The sequence below is a fragment of the Triturus cristatus genome, chromosome 8 (genome assembly GCF_964204655.1).
Source record: "Triturus cristatus chromosome 8, aTriCri1.1, whole genome shotgun sequence".
NCBI classification, from domain to species: Eukaryota; Metazoa; Chordata; class Amphibia; order Caudata; family Salamandridae; genus Triturus; species Triturus cristatus.
The window spans coordinates 469,346,406-469,367,318 of NC_140591.1; the positions used below are offsets into that span (position 1 = coordinate 469,346,406).

At 45.2% G+C, this 20,913-nt stretch overlaps 1 protein-coding gene across 14 annotated transcripts in view; it reads left to right on the top strand.

Annotated features, from left to right (window-relative positions):
• Positions 1 to 20,913, top strand: part of LOC146802355 (uncharacterized) — an 87,129-nt gene that overhangs the window by 53,481 nt on the left and 12,735 nt on the right. For 6 of the 14 annotated variants that reach the window (XR_014967742.1, XR_014967745.1, XR_014967744.1 and 3 more), the window contains one exon: positions 15,619 to 15,714. The exons of 3 other annotated variants lie outside the window; for them this stretch is intronic. Coding sequence is in view for 4 of the 11 variants with exons in the window: in XM_085621939.1 (XP_085478065.1) it covers positions 15,619 to 15,714 (96 nt within the window). In the remaining 7 variants the exon portion in view is untranslated. Of the gene's footprint in view, positions 1 to 15,618; positions 15,715 to 17,025; positions 20,663 to 20,913 lie in introns of those variants that run through there. 5 more of the 14 variants (XR_014967743.1, XM_085621938.1, XR_014967748.1 and 2 more) reach the window with 4 other exon arrangements.

Sequence of the window (20,913 nt, forward strand, 5' to 3'; positions counted from 1 at the left end):
TGCTCCTTCGCTTTCGCTGAATGCTGTTTCTCCCGCCCTTATGTCTACTTCACCTTCCGCTCGTCGGCGAGTAACCGACACCGTCACTAGTTTTCTGTCTCCTCTTTTTGGGTCGCTAATTGCGCCCGTCGTTTCTGATTCCATGCAGAGACGTAGCCAGCTCCCTCAGTCTAGGGAACGAGCATTATTAGATTCGATGGCTCATAGATGGATTTTGAAACCCGATAGGTATAGTTGTCGTATAGTTTACGATACATTTTCCCAGTGGAATGAACCGACTCAGAGATATGTGTTTGAGGAGATGTGTAAGTTGTTGCGAGACGAATGGGACAACGACGAATTAGACTCAGCCCCTGCTGAAATGCTCGAACTCCAGAGTCAATTTGCGAAAGGTATGATTGTGGGTTCTGATGCTAGACATGCGTTGGAACGGCTTCTTGCCTATAGGTCTGTATTACCGTCTAGAGTTTTGTTTGCGAGTGATTCCTCAGAAAAGAAGACGTTGGGACAGTATCCTATGAGAGAGCTTCCGCCAGTATGGCATGATGCAGTACAGGCTGGTGCAGGGAGAGGTATTGCGGCCGCTCCGGCACATTTTCAGAGAGTTTGGATACATGTCCCATGGAAAAGGTCTGAAGTACTAGCATTAAAACAGACTTTGCCAGACCCACGTAAGAATCCCGCTGGTTACTATAAAGAATTGTCCCAGACAGTAGACGCCTGTATTATGAACATTGCAGATACTGAGATGTTGTTTGGCAATGTAGTGCCACAACCGGTATGGGCGAAAATCCGCCATGAGGATCATCCGAACGAGTTAGGTGGAATCTGGACTGCTATTTTAGCGGCGGATGCTCTCCAAGTAGGAGGTGCAAAACCTGAACCCCTAGTAGCGGAGTTACCAGGTAGGATAGTTAATCTAATGAAGACGCTGATGCCAGCGTTGAGAGTAAACTGGGATAAATTGTGGGCCTGTAAGCAGAAGAAGGATGAAAGTGTGTCCGACTTTTTCACGCGATTTGAGGAGACTTTTGTGGACCACAGCAGCCAAGATATGAGTTCAGAGGGAGGCCAGAGACTATTTGTTGATAAGTTCGTGTTTAACTTGCTGCCTGACTTGTGCAACAAGTTGAAAGACTCAGAAAGTGCTTGGGCTGTCTCTTCAACGGCTCAGATTCTAGCCACAGCCCAATATTACGAGAATAGAGAAGGAAGAAAAAGAACGTGTAGAGAGGAAAACGAAGGACCTGAAGACTAAGGTGTTGTTGCAGCAGGCGTATCCGCCTCGCTCGAATCAGAACGATTCACAGCAACGTACGCAATTTCAGCAACAGACACCGTTTCCGAGAGTACAACTGAGACCGGAGTACGTCGTTTCTAGGCCATTGTTAGGATTGAATCAATGTGCATACTGCAAGGAAGAGGGTCATTATAAGAACGAGTGCCCTGCTCTGCGACAGCGCATGAATGGTGTGCCAGTTCAGAGAGGTCGTGGTTCCCAACAAATCTCTAGAGGTAGAGGATGTGATGTCACGCCTTCTCAGAATGAGCGTTCTCTTCCATCACAAAGTTCTCTTAATTGTTTCGACCAAACGAAGGTGCAATCTGATAGATCTCCGCAGTACCATGTAGATGACTACTATGTCGAGGGCGAGAGTACTGCGTATAATGACTGCTAGGATAGCCATGGACAAGGAGAGGGAGTAGTGTCAGTTCCAGTTGATCAGAGTGGGCCTTACGTTTCAGTAGCTTTATCAAGTGTGGTTGAGCCTTTTCTGTTGGATACTGGTGCGGCAAAAAGTTCAATCAAACATTCTAAACTCCCTGGCGCACCCTTGTCTGGCTTAACTAATGTCTCAGTGGGATTCTCTTGAAAAACAGAACAAATAGTCCAAGCCAAGACTAACTAAACCTTATACTTTTCCAACTCCTAAAATGAAATGAAACATGAGAGGAGGGTTTTATAGATTTCCTTATTAGTCAATGGAAATGATTTTAATTTATTTCACATTTCAAAACAATTTTGCACTGCAACATTACTTCATTGCGCATTCATCTTTTGTACAAAACAATATATTACATTACATTTAATACATCAACATGATACTCATGATCCCCTAAATGAATAAAACAAACACACATACACTCATCAGACATTCATGGCCAATATACTCCTGCATACACAAAACTACACACACACTATAAACTCGGTCCTAGTAGCACCCTTTCTTTTCTGATAGATTGACTACAAATCAGTTTGTACAACAAAAACGTTCTGTCTTATTTGTTGATAACAATAAAGTTCCAGTGTTATTTTGAAACAAAAAATCTCTCAGGACGGTGCAAAAACAAGGACCGAACTGGTCGACGCGTTTCAGAATTTCCACAAGAACCGCCAAGGACTCACTTCACCCACCTTCACATAGTGCCTCCACAATGGAGTTCTAGCTGCCTGAAATATATCCAACTCGTCCCAAATGATGAGGAACCTAAACAAAAAACCGTTTGCATTATCGTTTCTAGCTGGGTGAAGTGAGTCCTTGGCGGTTCTTGTGGAAATTCTGAGTTGTAGTACAATACCTAAAACAGATTCATTATTTTTTATTGCAGAAATTGGTTGGTCCTGAGGAGAACCCAAAAGATAGTGGTTCGAAACGCGTCGACCAGTTCGGTCCTTGTTTTTGCACCGTCCTGAGAGATTTTTTGTTTCAAAATAACACTGGAACTTTATTGTTATCAACAAATAAGACAGAACGTTTTTGTTGTACAAACTGATTTGTAGTCAATCTATCAGAAAAGAAAGGGTGCTACTAGGACCGAGTTTATAGTGTGTGTGTAGTTTTGTGTATGCAGGAGTATATTGGCCATGAATGTCTGATGAGTGTATGTGTGTTTGTTTTATTCATTTAGGGGATCATGAGTATCATGTTGATGTATTAAATGTAATGTAATATATTGTTTTGTACAAAAGATGAATGCGCAATGAAGTAATGTTGCAGCGCAAAATTGTTTTGAAATGTGAAATAAATTAAAATCATTTCCATTGACTAATAAGGAAATCTATAAAACCCTCCTCTCATGTTTCATTTCATTTTAGGAGTTGGAAAAGTATAAGGTTTAGTTAGTCTTGGCTTGGACTATTTGTTCTGTTTTTCAAGTTAATTGGGCTCAGTTCAGCTGAGTTTTGTTGAGCCAAAACCCGGTGTTGATTTTTTTCAGTGGGATTCTCTGGCGCCCCTGTTCGTAATCCAATCTCTAGTCCTTTGTCCCTTTCAGTTGGACCATGTAAGTTAGAAGCACCGTTGATTTTGACTACTGGTTGCGGTGAAAACTTGCTGGGTTTGGACCTGTTGAAACGATTGTATGCGACATTTCATTGTTCCCCATCGGGAGTACAACTTACATTGGGCAGGAAAGTGATCTCTCCTATGTATGTGGCGACAGATAGGCTTCCACAAGAATTGCGTTAGCTCCCCGAATCTCTTTGGGCTACGGGTCCTAATGATGTGGGTCTTCTGGAAATTCCCCCATATGTTGTTCAGCTCAGACCGAATGTCATGTTACCGCGAATTCCGCAGTATCGAATTTCGAGCGATGGTGAACGAGCACTCTTAGCGATCATCCAAGATTTGATCCAGAAGGGTGTGATCGAAGAAACACGAGGTAACGTGTGTAATAGTCTGGTTTTGCCGATTTTGAAACGTACCGATTCTTCCCAACCTCCTGTGTATCGTTTCGTAATTGATCTTAGAGAAGTAAACAAGATTGTGGTTCCGCAGTTTCCTGTGGTTCCCGATATCACAGCTTTATTGACATTGATTCCTGCTTCAGCTACCTGGTTTTCGGTGATTGATTTGAAGAATGCCTTCTTTAGCATCCCGATAGCAGAAGAGAGTAGGGACATTTTTGGTTTCTCCTTGGGTGGTCGTAGCTTCAGATTCAAGCGCGCACCTCAAGGTTATTGTGAAAGTCCTTCGATATATAGTCAGGCTCTGAAAAGCCAGCTTGATACCTTTGTATTGCCCGTCGGGGCTGCTTTGATCCAGTACATAGATGATCTTTTAGTGGCTGCTGATGACAAGACAACTTGCAAAGCAGCTACGATATCTTTGCTACAGCATTTGTCCAATTTACATCACAAGGTGTCACCTTCTAAGCTGCAATATTGTTGCCAAGAAGTAACCTATTTAGGTCATCTCTTGTCAAAGGAGGGAAGAAGGTTGACCCCAGAATGAATTAGAGCAATTGCTCAAATGACTGTGCCAAACACTCAAAGAGAAGTACGTGCATTTTTGGGTATCACATCATACTGCAGACAATGGATCCCAAATTTTTCGTTGTTAGCAAAGCCTTTGTTAGCTCTCACGTGCAAAGATGTTTCGAATCCTCTGCCATGGTCTGATGACTGCCAGAAGAGTTTTTCTGAGCTGCGCGATGCGTTGTGTTCAGCTCCTGTGTTGGGTACCCCCGACTACAGTAAACCATTTACACTATACGTCCATGAACGAGAGGGTTGCGCGTTGAGCGTGTTGACACAACAATTTGGTGATAAACAGCGTCCGTGTGCGTATTTTTCTTCAACCTTAGATCCAGTAGCAAGAGCATTGCCGAGTTGCCTTAGAGCGACAGCGGCAGCTGCTGGGTCTATTCGACAGTCTGCTGGTCTGGTCATGAATAATATGTTAGTGGTAATGGTTCCACATGCAGTAGATACTTTATTGAACAGAACAAAAACACAACATCTCACGAGTGCTAGGTTGTCAGGCTATGAGCTGACACTCTTGGCAAGTCATATTCAGATTAAGAAATGTAATGTGTTGAATCCAGCCACATTGTTGCCGACTACTGTAGAATCGAGTGATTCAGAACCACATGATTGTTGTTTGCGAACTGAAGAAGAAACGAAGGGTCCGATCGATTTGAAAGATACCCCGTTGTCAGATCCGGATGGTACTTTGTATGTGGATGGTTCGTGCTTTAAGTTGTCGAACAGTGATGTGACTGCCGCGTATGCTGTGACGACATTGAGTACGATTGTTGAGACTGCGAGAGTAAGTCAGAATTCCGCACAAGCTGCAGAGTTAATTGCGCTGACGAGAGCGTGCGTTTTGGCCGAGGGAAAGAGAGTGAACGTCTTTACCGATACCCAGTATGCGTTTGGTGTTGCACATAGTTTTGGACGATTATGGAGAGAGAGAGGATTTTTGACGTCCCACGGGACAAAAATACAGCATGGACAATTGGTGAATGAGCTTCTGGAATCACTTACTTTGCCAAAGCAAGTTGCGATTGTGAAGTGTAGTGCTCATCGGAAGGTCACGGATGATGTTGGTCGTGGTAATGCATTTGCAGATGAGATTGCGAAAAAGACGGCAAAGAACATGACGAGTCGAATGTATGTTGCAAGTTCTGCAAGATGGGTTACGGATGCTGGAATGTGTGAAGACACGATTGAGAGTGTGAAGTCAATTCAGAATGAGGCTACTGAGAGTGAGAAGAATGTGTGGAAAGACAGTACGGGTAAATTGGATTCGACTGGTTGTTGGATCGATCTGTCAGAACATCAAAGATGGATGTTACCTGATGCGTATGTGCTTGCAGTAGTTACAATGGCACATGGAATGGCACACATTAGTGCGAAAGGAATTTGCAAGTTGTTGGCCCCGGTATGGAAGAATGATGGAATTTCTAAGTGTGCGGAGAGGGTGGTTAAGAATTGCATGGTGTGCCTGATGCATAATCCTGTCAAGGGAACTCCAACTCCAGCTGGTCATTTTGCTCCCCCGACTTGTCCCTTTGAGGTTATCCAATTAGACTTCATTCATATGGAAAGGTGTAACAACCTTAAGTATGTCCTTGTTGTAGTTTGTGCATTTTCACAATGGATTGAAGCCTACCCCTTGAATTTTAATACAGCCCTGTCCACCGCCAAAGTCCTTCTCAAAGAGTTTTTCCCTAGGTTTGGCATGCCACGGATTGTATGGTCGGATAACGGAAGTGAGTTTGTGGGAAAGGTCATGAAGAGCGTGTGTGTGGGTTTGGGGATTAGACAGAAGTTCCATAGTGCAAATCACCCACAGTCCTTAGGTCTTGTTGAGGGTTATAACGGGACTCTGAAATTGAAGTTAGCCAAGATCCAAACTGGGTTGTCATGGCCAGATGCATTGCCTCTGGCTCTTCTATCCACTAGGGCGACTGTTCACTCTCGAATAGGGCTTAGCCCGTATGAAATTGTGTTTGGTCGTCCTGCGAACGTTTGGGGAGTCCCTAGACCTAAAGAATTCACCCAGCTCGAATATCCCATGTTGATCGATTACCTTTATGACTTGACTGCTAAACTAAGTGCCATTCATCAACAGGTTTTTGAGGCTCTGCCAAAGCCAACAGAGGGACCAGGACACAAGTTACAGCCTGGCGATTTCGTGGTCGTAAAGAACTTTGGGAAATCAAGAAGCTTGGAGCCAAGATATATCGGACCGTTCCAGGTCCTGTTGTCAACACGAACTGCTGTTCGATTGGCTGGAAGAAAGCATTGGGTACACGCTGGTCACATACGAAACGTGTACCGCTTCCTTTACCGTATGACAAATGGATTAGACAGGGAATTGGCAAATCTGAGACAGAGTGTGTTCCTAGGCTTGTCCCGTTCAGCGATGCACAATTTAAAGGTCTTGAGTCTGCTAACCTGAAGAACACTGCTGCTTCATCTGGAACTGTGCCTTTGCCCCTGGATTCGAACATTACTCCGTTCAAACATTCACCTGAACAATTGAACACTGTTTCGCCATCTGGTCCCTTGTTCGAAGAACAGACACAACCTGGAAGACATTGTTACTCTTTACGCTCCCATTCCAAGGACTAATAAAGTGAATACCCTTTCGTGTTTTCCTTTGCCCCCTCTGCCCTGACAACTCATCTTTGGACAATTGTATTCTCCTCAGCCAGGAAGTTTGCTGTGTGCGTTGTTTTTTTTTTTTTTTTATATTTAGAACCGGCCACCCGGGTTCGCCGTAGGGCCGTGACGTGTGCCTAGTTTTGATTTGCAGGTTACCAGACGTTAGGTCGGTTCCCCCGGTTGGTCTTTGGGAACTCCCAAGGCTAACGGACGCATTTCCGAACAGGTACAAACCAACCGCCACGGACGGCTCGAGTAGAGGATGGAGCTTCCTGCGCTGCGAGGTGTTAATACTATGATTGAGCGTAAAGTGAAATTGCATGAAATATTGCACAACAAATGTTTCCTGATCCAGTGTGCCCTAATGTTTTTGATTATCTTGGTAACTCTGATGGGTGGAATTGTCTTTGGTGCCCAGTTAATTTTTGTACCCACTATGTCTACGGTGCCTCCTCACGTTTCCTTTCCTGTTACGACTGCTTCTTCGCACTCTTTCCACCTTTTACCTGAACACGAACAAGCGAGACGTTCTGAGTTCGTGAACAATTCATTTATTCAACTCCTGCACCAACACCAACTAGTGATGAATATGACTAATTGCTGGGTATGTGGTTTAATGCCGCATACCGTCGATAAAGGTATCCCGTATCTAGTTCTACCTTTTAGCTATAATGGGTCATCGTGGGCATTCCAGACTATGTTCCTCTTTGCGCTTGAGACCTATCCCCCGCAGCCACCATGCTCCACAAGATATAGCTCTAGCAATAAAGCCTTGGTAAGAGGAGTTGCCGATATAAGTAGAGATATCGATGCATATTCTTCCATTCCTAAGGATGAGTTGCGAGCTTATGTGGGTTGGAATGCGACTGGGTATAGCATTAGTCTGGGTGAGAAACAGCGCAAGAGCTCGTCTCCAATTTGGGTCGTACCACACTTAGGTCGTTTTTGTTCGCAAGGCAATGGTCAGAATACGAGAGCTCAGCTAGGGAAGAGTAACTGTACTGAAACGTACGTTTTTCCATCACAGTCTTCTCCTGCGTTTTTGGCTGCCAAGGGTACATACTTTGTCTGTTATGACCGAGCATACACATGGTTGCCCCCAGATTTTTCGGGAACATGTTATGTTGCTAACTTACTGCCTCCTACATTTACGGCTGCCTCTGATTATCACAAGGCCAGAATTGTGAGGGGCGTTGTTAGTCAGGAAGACACTGCGGGTCAGGAAGTGGGAGACTTCCTCAAGGGTTTCTGCCGTTTTGGGGACCTATGGTTAATAGTAGGAACCTGAGACAACTGACTCGTGTAGTTGAATCCACTGTTAATGTAACGGCTGGTGCCCTTGGTAACTTGACGGCTGAGCTTCAAGCGGATCGCCTTATGACGTTGCAGAACCGTATGGTTCTAGATGTGGTACTTGCAGATCGAGGTGGAGTGTGTAAAGTGATCCGATCGAGTTGCTGTGTTTTCATTCCGGATAGTGCTCCGACAGTTTATGAGGCCATTTCCAAGTTGCATAAGATCTCTGATTCTATACATATGGATGAAGGGGAGTGGTCGCTAACTGGATGGTTTTGGAACCTATTATCTGCGTGGGGATGGAGGGTTCTGATGATCATTGGGGCTGCTTTAGCTCTCCTGTTTTCGTGCTGTCTCTGTGTCCAGTGTGGTCCTGCCTTATGTGGTTTTTGCGCCACAACGTGTGTAAGAAGGCCACCTGTTACTAGAGAGGTATTGATGGAAAGGATGATGCTTCAGCAACATCTCAGTGATTTGATGAACATAGGTATCGACTCGGATATCGATTAGTGCTTGCCTATGTAAGGGCAAAAGGAGGGTCTGAGGTTCCGTGAAAACTGAACCCATGCTTCTGAGCTAATGGTACCGTGACGATCCTGGCAATAGCGAATTGCAAATAATGAGTCTAATATAAAGCAAGCGTTTTCGCAACGCTGCACTGAAGGATTCGTCATGTATTACTGATTCTTGTGCTCGAACCTACGGGTTCCATTTCGTGCACGACGTCCATTTTGTATCATTGCCCTCACATAGTCAGTGAATAAGCGATGTCCGAATAATGACCCTGATTAGGTAACCTCGAGGGCACGTAGTCCCTAGTGCGCGTTCTGCCGACTTCTGCATGACTTGGCGAAAGCTGACCCTGTCGCCTGAGGCGGACCCTGCCGTACTGGTTTTCTGTCCTGTCCTGCCTGAGCCAAGCTACTGACCCTGATACAATAGACCACGCTTCTTTTATTAGCCTACGAATATGTCTTATCTGACTCTTCTATTTTCTGCATCTGTTCCTGCATTTCCCTTTAGCCTTTTACGATGAGGAGGTGACCAATTTTATTATGGGGCAGTCCGGCCTTTCAATAGAGGGATGTCAGAAACATGTGATTGAAGGCCAGACACCTGGAGATGGGAATGTGATATTGTGTGATCTTATTGTTTGGAATACAGAAACGGGAATAATTGTAAACTTGCAGGAATGTTTGCCCGAAGCAGAATATTCAGTATTTAAGGAGCGACCTGCTTTGTACAAATCGAGCAGTCTCCTTAGAATCTATCTTGTATGATACTTCTGTGACTTCTGTTCCTGACTGCAGTCATTAAAGATGATCTTTTGACGCCAGAGGAAGAACCCCGTGTCTCTGTTTGTTAAGTACGCCAATAAAGGTGAACCCTGAAGGTTTCAGGTGTTGTCCCCTGGCACCGCTGGGTCTTAGAAATTGCCCAGTCCTTCATGTCTCCTCTTCCTCTTCCCATGCAGACAGTGGACATTCTGCCTCTCCTGTGAAGCAGTCCCGGTTGGATGAAAGCCGGTTGAAGCGCCTGATTTTGGAGACTTTGTTCGACTTGCAGCCCTCCAAGAAGTCGGTTGGTGGTCGTCCCGGTGGGGGTCTTGAGCTCCATTCGGACGTCTCTAGCTCGGAATCCTCTGATGGTTCCTCCTTGAGTGCGATGGACTTGAAGGGCAAATATATTTCAAAGGACTTGTTGCCAGACATCCTCTCTCATGTCAGGGGAACATGGGTTTTCCTGAGGAGGTGGTCGCCAGCACTTCGCAGGATTCTGTCTTGCCTCAGTTTCGGAAGCCTGCTGCCAAGTCTCTGCCTATCCATCCCTCTGTAATGGACGTCCTGTTGAAGGAGTGGAAGGACCCGGATCATATCATGTTGCCTCGCTTTATGTCTAAGCTCTATTCTTTGCAAGACATGGAGAATACGATTTCTGAATCTGTGCATGTGGATTCTATTGTGGCCAGTTTGGTGGGTCGTCCTTCTATGGCTGACGATAATATCCTTCGTGATGAGGTGGATAAGAAGATTGACTCTGCTCTGAAGAAGTTGTATGCTGGGTCCCACCTTGCTATCCGTTCCAGTGTCTATGGGGCATATGTCCCTCAGTTCTTGTTGGCCGACTTTAAGACTTTGTTTTCCACCCTGCAGGAGGGTGGCAGTTGTCCGGACCTGCTGGAATCCATGGAGCGTCAGGCGGAGTTCCTCTTGGATATTGCCTTTGACTCTGTACGTACTTCTGCCTTGTCCTGTGGTTCCTCTGTTGCTGCTCGTCAGAGTTTGTTGGTGAAGGGCTGGAATACGGATGCTGCACAGAAGTCCATGGCTTTGCGATTACCTTTTACTGGGACCCATCTGTTTGGGGACGCTCTTGAGGAGAAGCTTCACAAGGTGTTCATGGGACGTTAGCATTCTTTGTCCTTCAGACATCAGCCTCATTGGAAGGAGTCTTCCTTCTCTAATGCCAGATCTTTCCGCCAGCCTTTGTGGTTTCAGAAATCCTCCTTTCGTGGCCAGCGAGGGGCTGGTAAGGGTTTCCGCCACCGTTTCCAGAAGAAGCCCCCTCTGGATGCTGGACAGGGTCCTCAGCGTTCCTGACTATGCCGCTCCCCTGGGACTTCCCACTGGTGTTCCGCCCATGGTTGGTGGGAGGCTGCGGTTGTTCCTGCCTGCTTGGCGTCTGACAACTTCCGACCAGTGGGTTCTGGATATCATCTCTCGGGGGTATCGGATAGAGTTTCTTTTCTCTCCTCCGCCTTCCGGCTTGGTGCGGACTACAACTCCCTTGGGCCTGGCTCGTTGTCAGTTTCTGTTGGACGGCGTTCGCTCCCTGTTCCAGAAGAAATCGATTGTTCCAGTTCCGCGGGCGGAATGGGGTCTGGGGTACTATTCGATCATCTTTCTGATTCCAAAGGTCACAGGGGGGTTTCGGATTGTGGTCAACCTCCGGCCTTTGGACAGGTTTGTCCTGAAGATCCTTTTAAAGATGGAGACCCTGCAGCGTGTGATCCCTTTGATTCAGAATAGTTGGGTGATGTCTACGCTGGATCTCCAAGACGCTTATCTTCATGTGCCAGTGGCTCTGGGGGATCAGCGGTTCCTGGAGTTTTGCTTGGCCGGTCAGCATTGGAAGTTCTGTGTCCTTCCGTTTGGTCTCCGGTCCGCTCCCAGGGTGTTCACCAAGGTGGTGGCTCCCCTAGTGCCGCATCTTCACCTCCTGGGAGTGTCTGTATTTCCTTATCTGGACGATTGGCTTCTCCAGGCCCCTTCACCAGTGATGATATCTCAGCACCTATCTTTGACCATTCTTACGCTCGAGCGTCATGGTTTTCTCCTGAACCTTCCGAAGTGCCACCTTCTTCCTGCCACCCGGAGGTCCTTCATTGGGGCGGACTTCGACTCTGTTCTGGGCAAGGTGTTCCTTCCTGTTTCCAGGATTCTGCACCTTCAGTCCCTGTTGAGGGTGTTGTTGTCTCGGGCTTCGGCTCCCCTGCTTCAGTGGCTCAAGGTGCTGGGTCATATGGCCGCTACTGTTTTCACGGTTCCGTGGGCCAGGTTCCATCTTTGGCCATTGCTATGGCATCTTCACCATTGGGTTCCTTTTCCGGTTCTCGACTTTGCAGTGTTAGTGCCGGTGTCTCTGGAGATTGTGTCCGCTCTCCAGTGGTGGCTGGATTCTTCAAATCTCTCCAAGGGGATGTGGATGCACCCGTCGCTTCCGGTGATGTTGACAACAGATACCAGTGTGTCGGGTTGGGGGGCCACCCTGGGTCACTGGTCTGTCCAGGCTCGTTTGCTGCCGACGGAGTCCCACCGGTCCTCCAACTGGAAGGAACTGTCTGCTGTGGCCCGTGCTCTTCGTTTCTTCCAGGATCATCGGCTGGGGTGAAAAGTCCTGGTGCGGACTGACAACACGGTCACTGTGGCTTATATCAATCACCAGGGCAGCACTCACAGTCCTTCCTTGAATCTGGTGGCCTGTGTGATTGCAGGTTAGGCGGAACATCATCTTCTGGCCATATTGTTTAACCTCTACCTGCAACCGTTGATTGACTCTCTAGTGAACATGGGTTGTCGTGTGTTTAATTACGCCGATGACACCCAGTTGCTACTGAGTATTGATAATACGGCTTTGGCGCAAACCAATGCCCAGAACATCCTTAGACATACGGTTGGCTGGATGACTGCAAACCTGTTGAAAATAAACCCAGAAAAAACTGAGGTTTTGGTGGTTTCGACCGTAGCCTCACCCTGGAGTGACCTATATTGGCCCCAGGAATTAGGTCCCACACCGATACCACGTGATAAAGTAAAAAGTCTTGGTATCAAGATTGACAATGAGTTGTCAATGGCCGGTCAGATTTCCTCCGTAGTAGGGATGTGTACCGGCTTTATCAGACAGCTGCGTAAGCTAGCTCCCCTTCTTTCTCTTTCCATGCTCCGTATGGTTGTCTCTGCTACAATCATTTCGAGGTTTGATTATGGGAACGCTCTCCACTTAGGTCTGCCTAAAACCTTGACCAATAGATTGCAGGTTGTCCTGAATGATGCGGCGCGACTAATTTTCAGGCTACCTAGAAGAACCCATGCCTCTCCTCTACTGCTTAAGCTACATTGGCTCCCTATTGAGCAGAGAGCGGAGTTCAAGAGCTTATGCACGGCCCATAAGGCAATTTATGGGCAAGCCCCCGCCTATATTAAAGAACGCTTGGAGGTCTATAAGCCCAAACGAATTCTTAGGTCTTCTGATTCCCAGCTATTGGTCTGCCCTCTATATAAGTTAGCAACTAAAGGAGGGAGATGCTTTTTGGTTTTGGCTCCACAGATATGGAACAAACTACCAGAACCGCATCGGAGAGAAGTAAATCTCCTGCGTTTTAGGAAGCTGCTAAAAACGCTTCTATTTAGGGGGGCATTTTGCCCATTTAAATAGCTGCATTGTAGGCCTTTCTCTGCCTCTCTTACGCTTTGAATCATAGCTGTTTGTCATTGGTCTTGAGCGCCTAGAGACCTGTAGGTGAGTTGGTGCTTTATAAACCGAAGTTAAAATAACAATAACAATCTCTGCTCAGGATATCCAAGGTGTGGACAATGTGGTGGCGGATGCCTTGAGTCGCAAGTTTCCATCTTCTCTGACCCTGTGTCTCTCCCCCAGGATTTTCCGGTTGCTCTGTCGAAGGTTCGGGACTCCCCAACTGGACTTGTTTGCCTCCAGGACCAATGCTCTGCTTCCCCTCTTTTGTTCCCGGATTCCGGAGTTGGGGGCTTGGGGGGTGGAAGCGTTGTCTCTCCTGTGGCCCCCTTGGTTACTATACGCCTTTCCTCCTTTTCCTCTGATTCCGGCCATCTTGCTGAAGGTTCAATGGGTGGAGGCCCAGGTGGTGGCTGTCTTACCTCACTGGCCTCAGAGGTCCTGGTTCCCGTTGTTGCTGGGTCTGGCGGTGGGTCCTCCTTGGATTCTGACTCGCTACCCATCTCCCCTGAGGTCGGCCTCTCCCTTCCTCCTTGATCCTCTATCCCTGGCAGTCTGGAGGTTGAACGGCTGTCTCTTGGGGTCCGGGGTTTGCCTGACCACCTCATCACGGTGATGCAGGCCTCACTTAGGAAGTCCACTTTATCTTCCTACTCCAAACATTGGGCTTCCTTCTCCTTCTGGTGCTCTAAGCGGGTTCTGTCTCCTACCTCTTGCCCTATCGCTTCTATCATTCAGTTTTTTCTGGATGGGTTTCAGAAGAACTATGCCTTGTCTACTCTGAAGGGTCAGTGGGCTGCTGTTTGCCCTTTACGGGATCCGGCTTCGTTCCCGTCTTCGGATGGGTTGTTGGTTTCTCGGTTGTTTCGGAGTTTCTCTCTCTCTTCTCCTTCTGCTCATTCTCCTGTTCCTCCTTGGGATCTTTCTTTGGTCCTGGGTGCTCTGCAGTCTTCTCCCTTCGAACCGTTGGAATCTGTTGACCTTAACTTCCTTTCCTTTAAGGTGGCTTTTCTGGTTGCTGTTACTTCTGCTCGGAGGTTGGGTGAGCTGACTGCCTTGCGTTGCTCTCCTCCCTTTTTACATTTCTTGGATGACACTGTGGTCCTTTCCTTGGATCCTGGGTTTGTTCCCAAGATTCGTTCTCATTTTCATTCCTCTCAGGAGTTGATTCTTCCTTCTTTCTGTCCTTCTCCTTCCTTGCCTGCTGAGCTGTTGCTTCACTCTCTCGATGTGAAGCGCGCTTTGTCTATTTATGTTGACCGCTCTGTGTTGTTTCGTTCTTACGACTCTCTCTTTGTGACCTTTGGTCTGGCTGGTTGTGGTAAGGCTGCTTCTCATCTTACTCTGGGTCGCTGGATAAAAGCTGTTATTTCTCTGGCTTATCAGGGCTCTGGTTTGCCTTGCCCTTCTGGGGTTCAGGCCCGTTCCACTAGGGATGTCTCTGCCTCCTGGGCTGCTTTTCATGGGGTTTCCCTCAATGAGATCTGTCGGGCTGGGACTTGGGCTTCTGATTCTACTTTTGTGAAGCATTATCGTTTGAATTGTGCTCTGTCTGACCGGACCAATTTTGGTTGTGGTGTGTTGCGTGCTGTGGGGTGTGTTCCCCCACCTGATCTGTGTATTTATTAAAGCTTTTTCACTTGCTGCACTCCACTTTTGTGTTCAGTATTTGTTCTGTGTGTGGTGTACCAAAGGCCTTCTGGTTTGGTGCTTTGGTATGCCTCATTAGTGATGACTGGGTCGAGGATGAGGGACTTAGAGGTAATGCTATGATTACTTACCGGTAATCCCGATTACTCTTAGTCCTACTCGTCCTCGACCCAGTCATGCTAACCACCCACCCTCCCTGTTCAGGCCTTTGTTGCTTGGTATTTCAGGAAGTGCTTTCTGTTGGCTATGTAATTATAGCCCCTGGCAGGAGAGTGGGTGGAGCCTAAAAGCGTTTCCTGTTTTGTTTCCTGTCAAGTGGAATACCTCATTAGTGATGACTGGGTCAAGGACGAGTAGGACTAAGAGTAATGCGGATTACCGGTAAGTAATCATAGCATTATTAGCAGTTGATGGTGTTCTGATTTCCATGCACCATGGCTGGAAGGAAGTATGAGTAGGAGGAGGACGGCACCATTACATTTGCCAACCAAGAAGACTTTATGTCCATTTGTCTGCTAGTTGGCCACTCTTATCTCTTTCCAAAAACTCAGATTCACCATTAGCTCTAGCCACTCAATTCAGTCCTTTACACTACACGTTGTCTTCTTGAGAGGCTTTTCAAACATTGCCACCAAAAAAACAAAATGCCCAACCAGATATTTCATAATTTTTGATAGGACATACTGTGACTGTACTAGAGTTGCTAGTGATGTGTGGTGTATGTATTTTCAATTTTGCTACGAAAAAAAATAAATAGGGGGAGGCGTATATGGCATCTAAAAAATGTTTAATATTTTTTCTAGCCGCGCCGACCACCAGTGCCAGCAGCCATTCCGGCGCCATCCAGAGAACAGATGTGGCAGCTGCAGGAGGTGTGCAAGTGGCAGTAGCGGGCAGTGGTAAGTCATATTACTTACTTATTGAAAAATTCTACACTCGCTGCAAGGGTGTTGAGATTGAGACTAAGTTGTGAACTGTTAAAGACACCCCTTCTTTACTTAGCTTTAGCATATACAGGCGAAGTTGAGTAACTAATGGCCTCTTCTATCTTCAAATCAGCAGAGAAAGTTTCATGAAGAAGAGTCAGACCTTGATGGGTTGATGGGAAAGAAGGATGAAAAGAGAAAGGACAGGTGAAATGTAATATGACTGGCAGAGATGGATGCGTGTGTGAAAGGTTGGATATAGGTGGCTGATAGGAATGTATGCATGGGTAGGTGGGTGAAGGATGAGTGAAAGATGAAAAACATTATGCCTGCCTCTGTGTGTGAAAGTGTATGGGTGAAAGGAATCTTTCGGGTAGTTTGATGGGTCAAAGCAAGGACACATGGGTGGTTAAAAATGACAAATGTACGTTACTGAAAGGATCGTTGAGAATGATAGCCATGTTTGGATGGATGGATGGTACTAGCATTCATAGTGAAGAATGGAGGAAGGGAATGTAAAACTTAAATGGTGACTGAGTAGCAAAGCCAAGGGTGAAGAATAAAAATAATGCTAGAACAAAAACGCAGTGAAAAATGGAAAAGTGCCAGGGAAGAAGAGTAAACAAGGATTTTTTTTTATTAAGGTTTTTGATTCAAAGGTTTGAGCAAAGTTGTATTTCAGACTACTCACTTAACTCACAGTAGTTTTCAAGCACAATAATCGTATGAACCCCTACCCTACCCACCCAACATCATCAACCGTCTACCTCCGAGGCCCACTCTCTTTCCATGGTATTTCGCAAGTGTAAGCCATGTTTGCATGGTTACAATAGTAGTACCTCACTCTGCACCATATATTATTCATATATTAGTAACTATTCATCTGCCTTGTTGTAGTCAGGGTGAAAGTGAAAGTGAGCATTTGATTTAACAGAGCATGGCCATGATAGGATAAGAGAAAATTGCGTGGTACAGCTGCCCCACCTGAAGAAAGTAGCAAAGTATAACGCGACTCTGCGACACAAGTATGTCTGTCTAGGGCACAAGCTGATCTGGCATGCCTACATTAATTTAGCTAAACGAGAGAGAAGAAGAATACTTGTATACTCCATAGTGCTTAATGTCTGGAACTGGAATCACAGCAAAATGGAATGGGCTAGGGAATCGAGGATCCCAGCAAATGTTATGTATTGCTAGTGCTACTGTTCCCACTTTATACTTTTATGTGTTACTGTTTTGCTAACAATATTGGATACAATTTGTCTTTTTTCTATCTTGATATAGCTACTCCTGCCGAACCACCTTCATCCGACAGGCAGGAGAGAGCAGCCAGGACTGGCAAAGGAAGCTGGAGGCCAGCAGGGCCAAATATCAGCGGCTGGTGGTCCTGGAGGAGGAGGCGGCAGCAGCTGCAGCCTCCAATGCCCCGAGCACCAGCAAGGCCCCAGTGCCTCCAGTTGTATGGCGCCGTGGTCAGGCAGCTGCTTGTTGCCATTTACCAACCACTGCTGATCCCCTCTATAGACTCAGAGCCGTTCAGCGCTGCATGCTCCTAAAGATGGCGCAAATGGATGCCAGGATGGAGGAGCGGTTTGACCTCTTGGAGCGGCAGCTCCGAGTCCTAGCCCATCGCAACGTCTCTAATCTCTGGCCCCTTTTTCAATCTTTTGTTTGGTGGATGGGACTTTTTGTGGAGAGGATGGGAAAGTGGGAGTTGGTGAAATCTGATTCTTGGGGTTTTTGCCATTTTTTTTATGGACATTTGTTTGGACAATTTGGAGTTGGGGTTAGGGAGAGGGGTGTGCCAAGTGTTACGGGCTTTAGTTTATTTGTTAGGGAAATACATTTTTTATGGCAGTATATATGATTTCATTCTCTTTTGGGGGTTACTCTTTTACTTCACACAGTTTCCTTTGCCACGCAGGCCAGCACCCAGTTTTCAAAATTTGCCGATAGTAGAACACACCAACTGATAATTATGTAATACCCTCACTTGTCCTTCTACTCTCTCCTCCTAGTCTCTGCAGTCTCCAACTAACTGTAGGATGAGGAATATTCTTTGCAGGGAACTAATTGAAATGAAATAAAAAATTGATTTAATGATGTTTTACATACAAGTTTTGTACACAAAAAATTGAGAGAGTCACCAGAGGGAGACTACTAGAGTACGACTAGTAGTACACAAGAAGAAGACTGTCAAACGAGTAAACTTGATAAGCAATGCTAAAGCAAAATTAAATAATCAGAATGGGGAGCTAGTAAAAGTTACACACTGTAGTTGCCTCGAGCTATGACGTGTACAAGTGCAACTTTAGTGCTGGAAGGGTGATGGTATTGGCATTTATGAATTATGTTCCTGTAAAAAACATATATATATATATTGAATACTGTGTATGGGTGGGCAATCTAACATAAATAATATTGCCAGTTTGGGCTATACTTAGAGCAGAAGAAGATCTTCGCCCTGTCTTGAGTTGAAGTTGCTTTCACCACATCTGCTCCATCAAGTGTGTGATCAATTAATGGTGTAAATTTAACTTACGTTATATAAATCAGTGGAGCACTCAAAATAACAAGCTTGTGAAATGGCAGTACTATAAACTCAGCATGCTACGTTGATAGGCATGTTGTCCAAGGAATTCTATGATCTGAAAGTCAATGAGCATGTACTAGATTCACATACTTACATTCAGTTACAATCTGATCCCACGAAGGAATTTATGATGATCATGGAACATATTCTCAACCATGCACATGAGATGGGATGGATTACTGACACCACCAAGCGATTTTTACAATCCTCAAATCCACAAATATCTCATCTATACATGCTGCTCAAGATGCATAAAAATACAGCCAATCCTCCATTCTGTCCTATTATTGCAGGATGTGGTTCAATACATGAACCAATCGGCCAATACATTGACTTTTATCTACAACCACTGGTCCAGACATGGAGGTCCTATGTAAAAGACACCACAGATTGTCTGATCAAATTGGAAAGCATAAAACATCAATTCAATGAAGGCACTTTACTCTGCAAAATAGACCTGGTGGCACTGTACACCTCAATCCCTCACGGTGAGGGGCTTGAAGCAGTGGAATGGCGGATACTTAAGAGTCCATTTGAACAAGTCAGTGGAATATTTTTGTTGGAATTAATAGAGTTTTCACTATATCACAGTTACTTCACTTGGGATGGGAAATTCTTTTTACAACAAACAGACACTTCCATGGGCTTTCCCGGAGCCCCATTATACCCAAACACCTACATGGCATCTTTTGAAGACAGACACATTCTGAATAACGTGCAATGGCAAAGACATCTACTTTTGTACATGAAATACATTGATGACATTTTGATTATATGGCAAGGCAATCGAGCAATACTAGAGGAGAACATTTCACAACTCAACGAATGTAAACCACACATACAATTTACACACAATATTCAAGCTCATAAGATTCAATTTCTGAATATTGAAATCAGGAATACAATGACAGGCCTAGAAACATCGGTCTATCGCAAACCCACTGATAAAAACAACGCTTCACACTTTTCAAGTTTTCATCCGGTTTCATTAAAAAGACACCTTCCTGTGTCGCAGTTCATTCGAATTAAAAGAATTTCCTCAAACTCCACTGAAGCTGATACATTAATTCAAGATCAAGCAGAGAGATATCGTTGACGGGGATATCCATCTGAGATTTTGGAAAAAGCCAGGTCCATCGTGCAATGAAAAAACGTGATGATCTTCTTATCAATAAACCAAAAAACAAAACCAAACGCGAAGTATTTGTGCTGAAACATTCTATGGAAGCAACCAAAATGAAGGCGATCATCAGAAAGCGATGGGAAATTGTGGAACAGGAGCCAGATTTCCAGGGAGTATTCATGGATAAACCTCTTTTTGTGCATACTCGCTCCAAAAATCTCAGAGAACTTTTGAAACCAAAACCTACACAATTGACTTCAGGATTGAAGGGCATGAGATAATGCTTTAATTGTGGCCAATGTGGAAATGTCATTCTAGGAAATATTTTTCATCATCCACACACGGGGAAATCCATAAAACTGAAACCCACCTCGGATTGTAACATGGAAGGAGTCATATATGCTATACGTTGCCCATGCGGACTCATCTACGTGGGTAGGACTTCCCAAAAAATCAAACTTCGTATCATAGAGCATAAAAGCATGACACGTAATAAGAACCGACACTCATGTCTAGCAGCACATTGGTTAGACAAGACACACACCATCCCACAACTGAGATTCACCATTTTGGAAAACATAACACACAAAGGCAGTACTGATATAAATATCAAGTTAGCTCAATGTGAAACATTTTGGATAACATTTTTAGACACCATCATCCCGAAAGGTCTCAATGATCATTATGAGATGCTACGTTTTCTATAACTTATGGGAAACTTGGTCAGGTCATCTTATCTAATGGTATTATCTTTTTGCATGTCTAATGTTCTACTACTGTGGTTGTACTCCTTTTTTAGCATTGTGGTATTATTTATTTGTACATCTGATCTTGCTACCACTATCATTTCTACTTCACTCGTCTAATATCGTAATCTTTGTTAAGTTGACAATTTTTGCATTCACTGGTTCTACTTTTTTACTTTCACTGGTTTCCAGTATTTATATGTGGAATGGACAACTGACAAAACGGTAGCTTTTACGCACGCGGAGTTATGCACAGGCTTCTTCCACTATTTTATTTTTTTTCTCACTATTTTTTTCACCATTTGGTGATTACACATTCCTTTAGTGAGAACACGTTCCTTACTGTAGCTGTCTACTTCTGAGATGGACGCTCGCTATATGTTTAGCTGAATCAGTTCTGACGAGAACCTCACGCATGTTTACACAGTTCCCAATAAAGTTTTTTGAAACTCGGCAACACCAAGGAGGATTCTCTTTATTACTTTGGGCATGCGCTTAAACCAGATGACGTTGCAGACGTCACTCACGCATTTAAATATTGACGGCTTGGCGGTTCAGTTTCACGGCTGAATCAGGGAGGATTGTTCACGGCAGAGTCACATCATTAACGGTAAGCGAGGATAGATTTTGATGGTTGGAGATAAAGGCTTTGACTATGGTCGTTCGGGAGGCTTATGATTGCTGGTACCTTTTGTTTACAGATTCCTTAC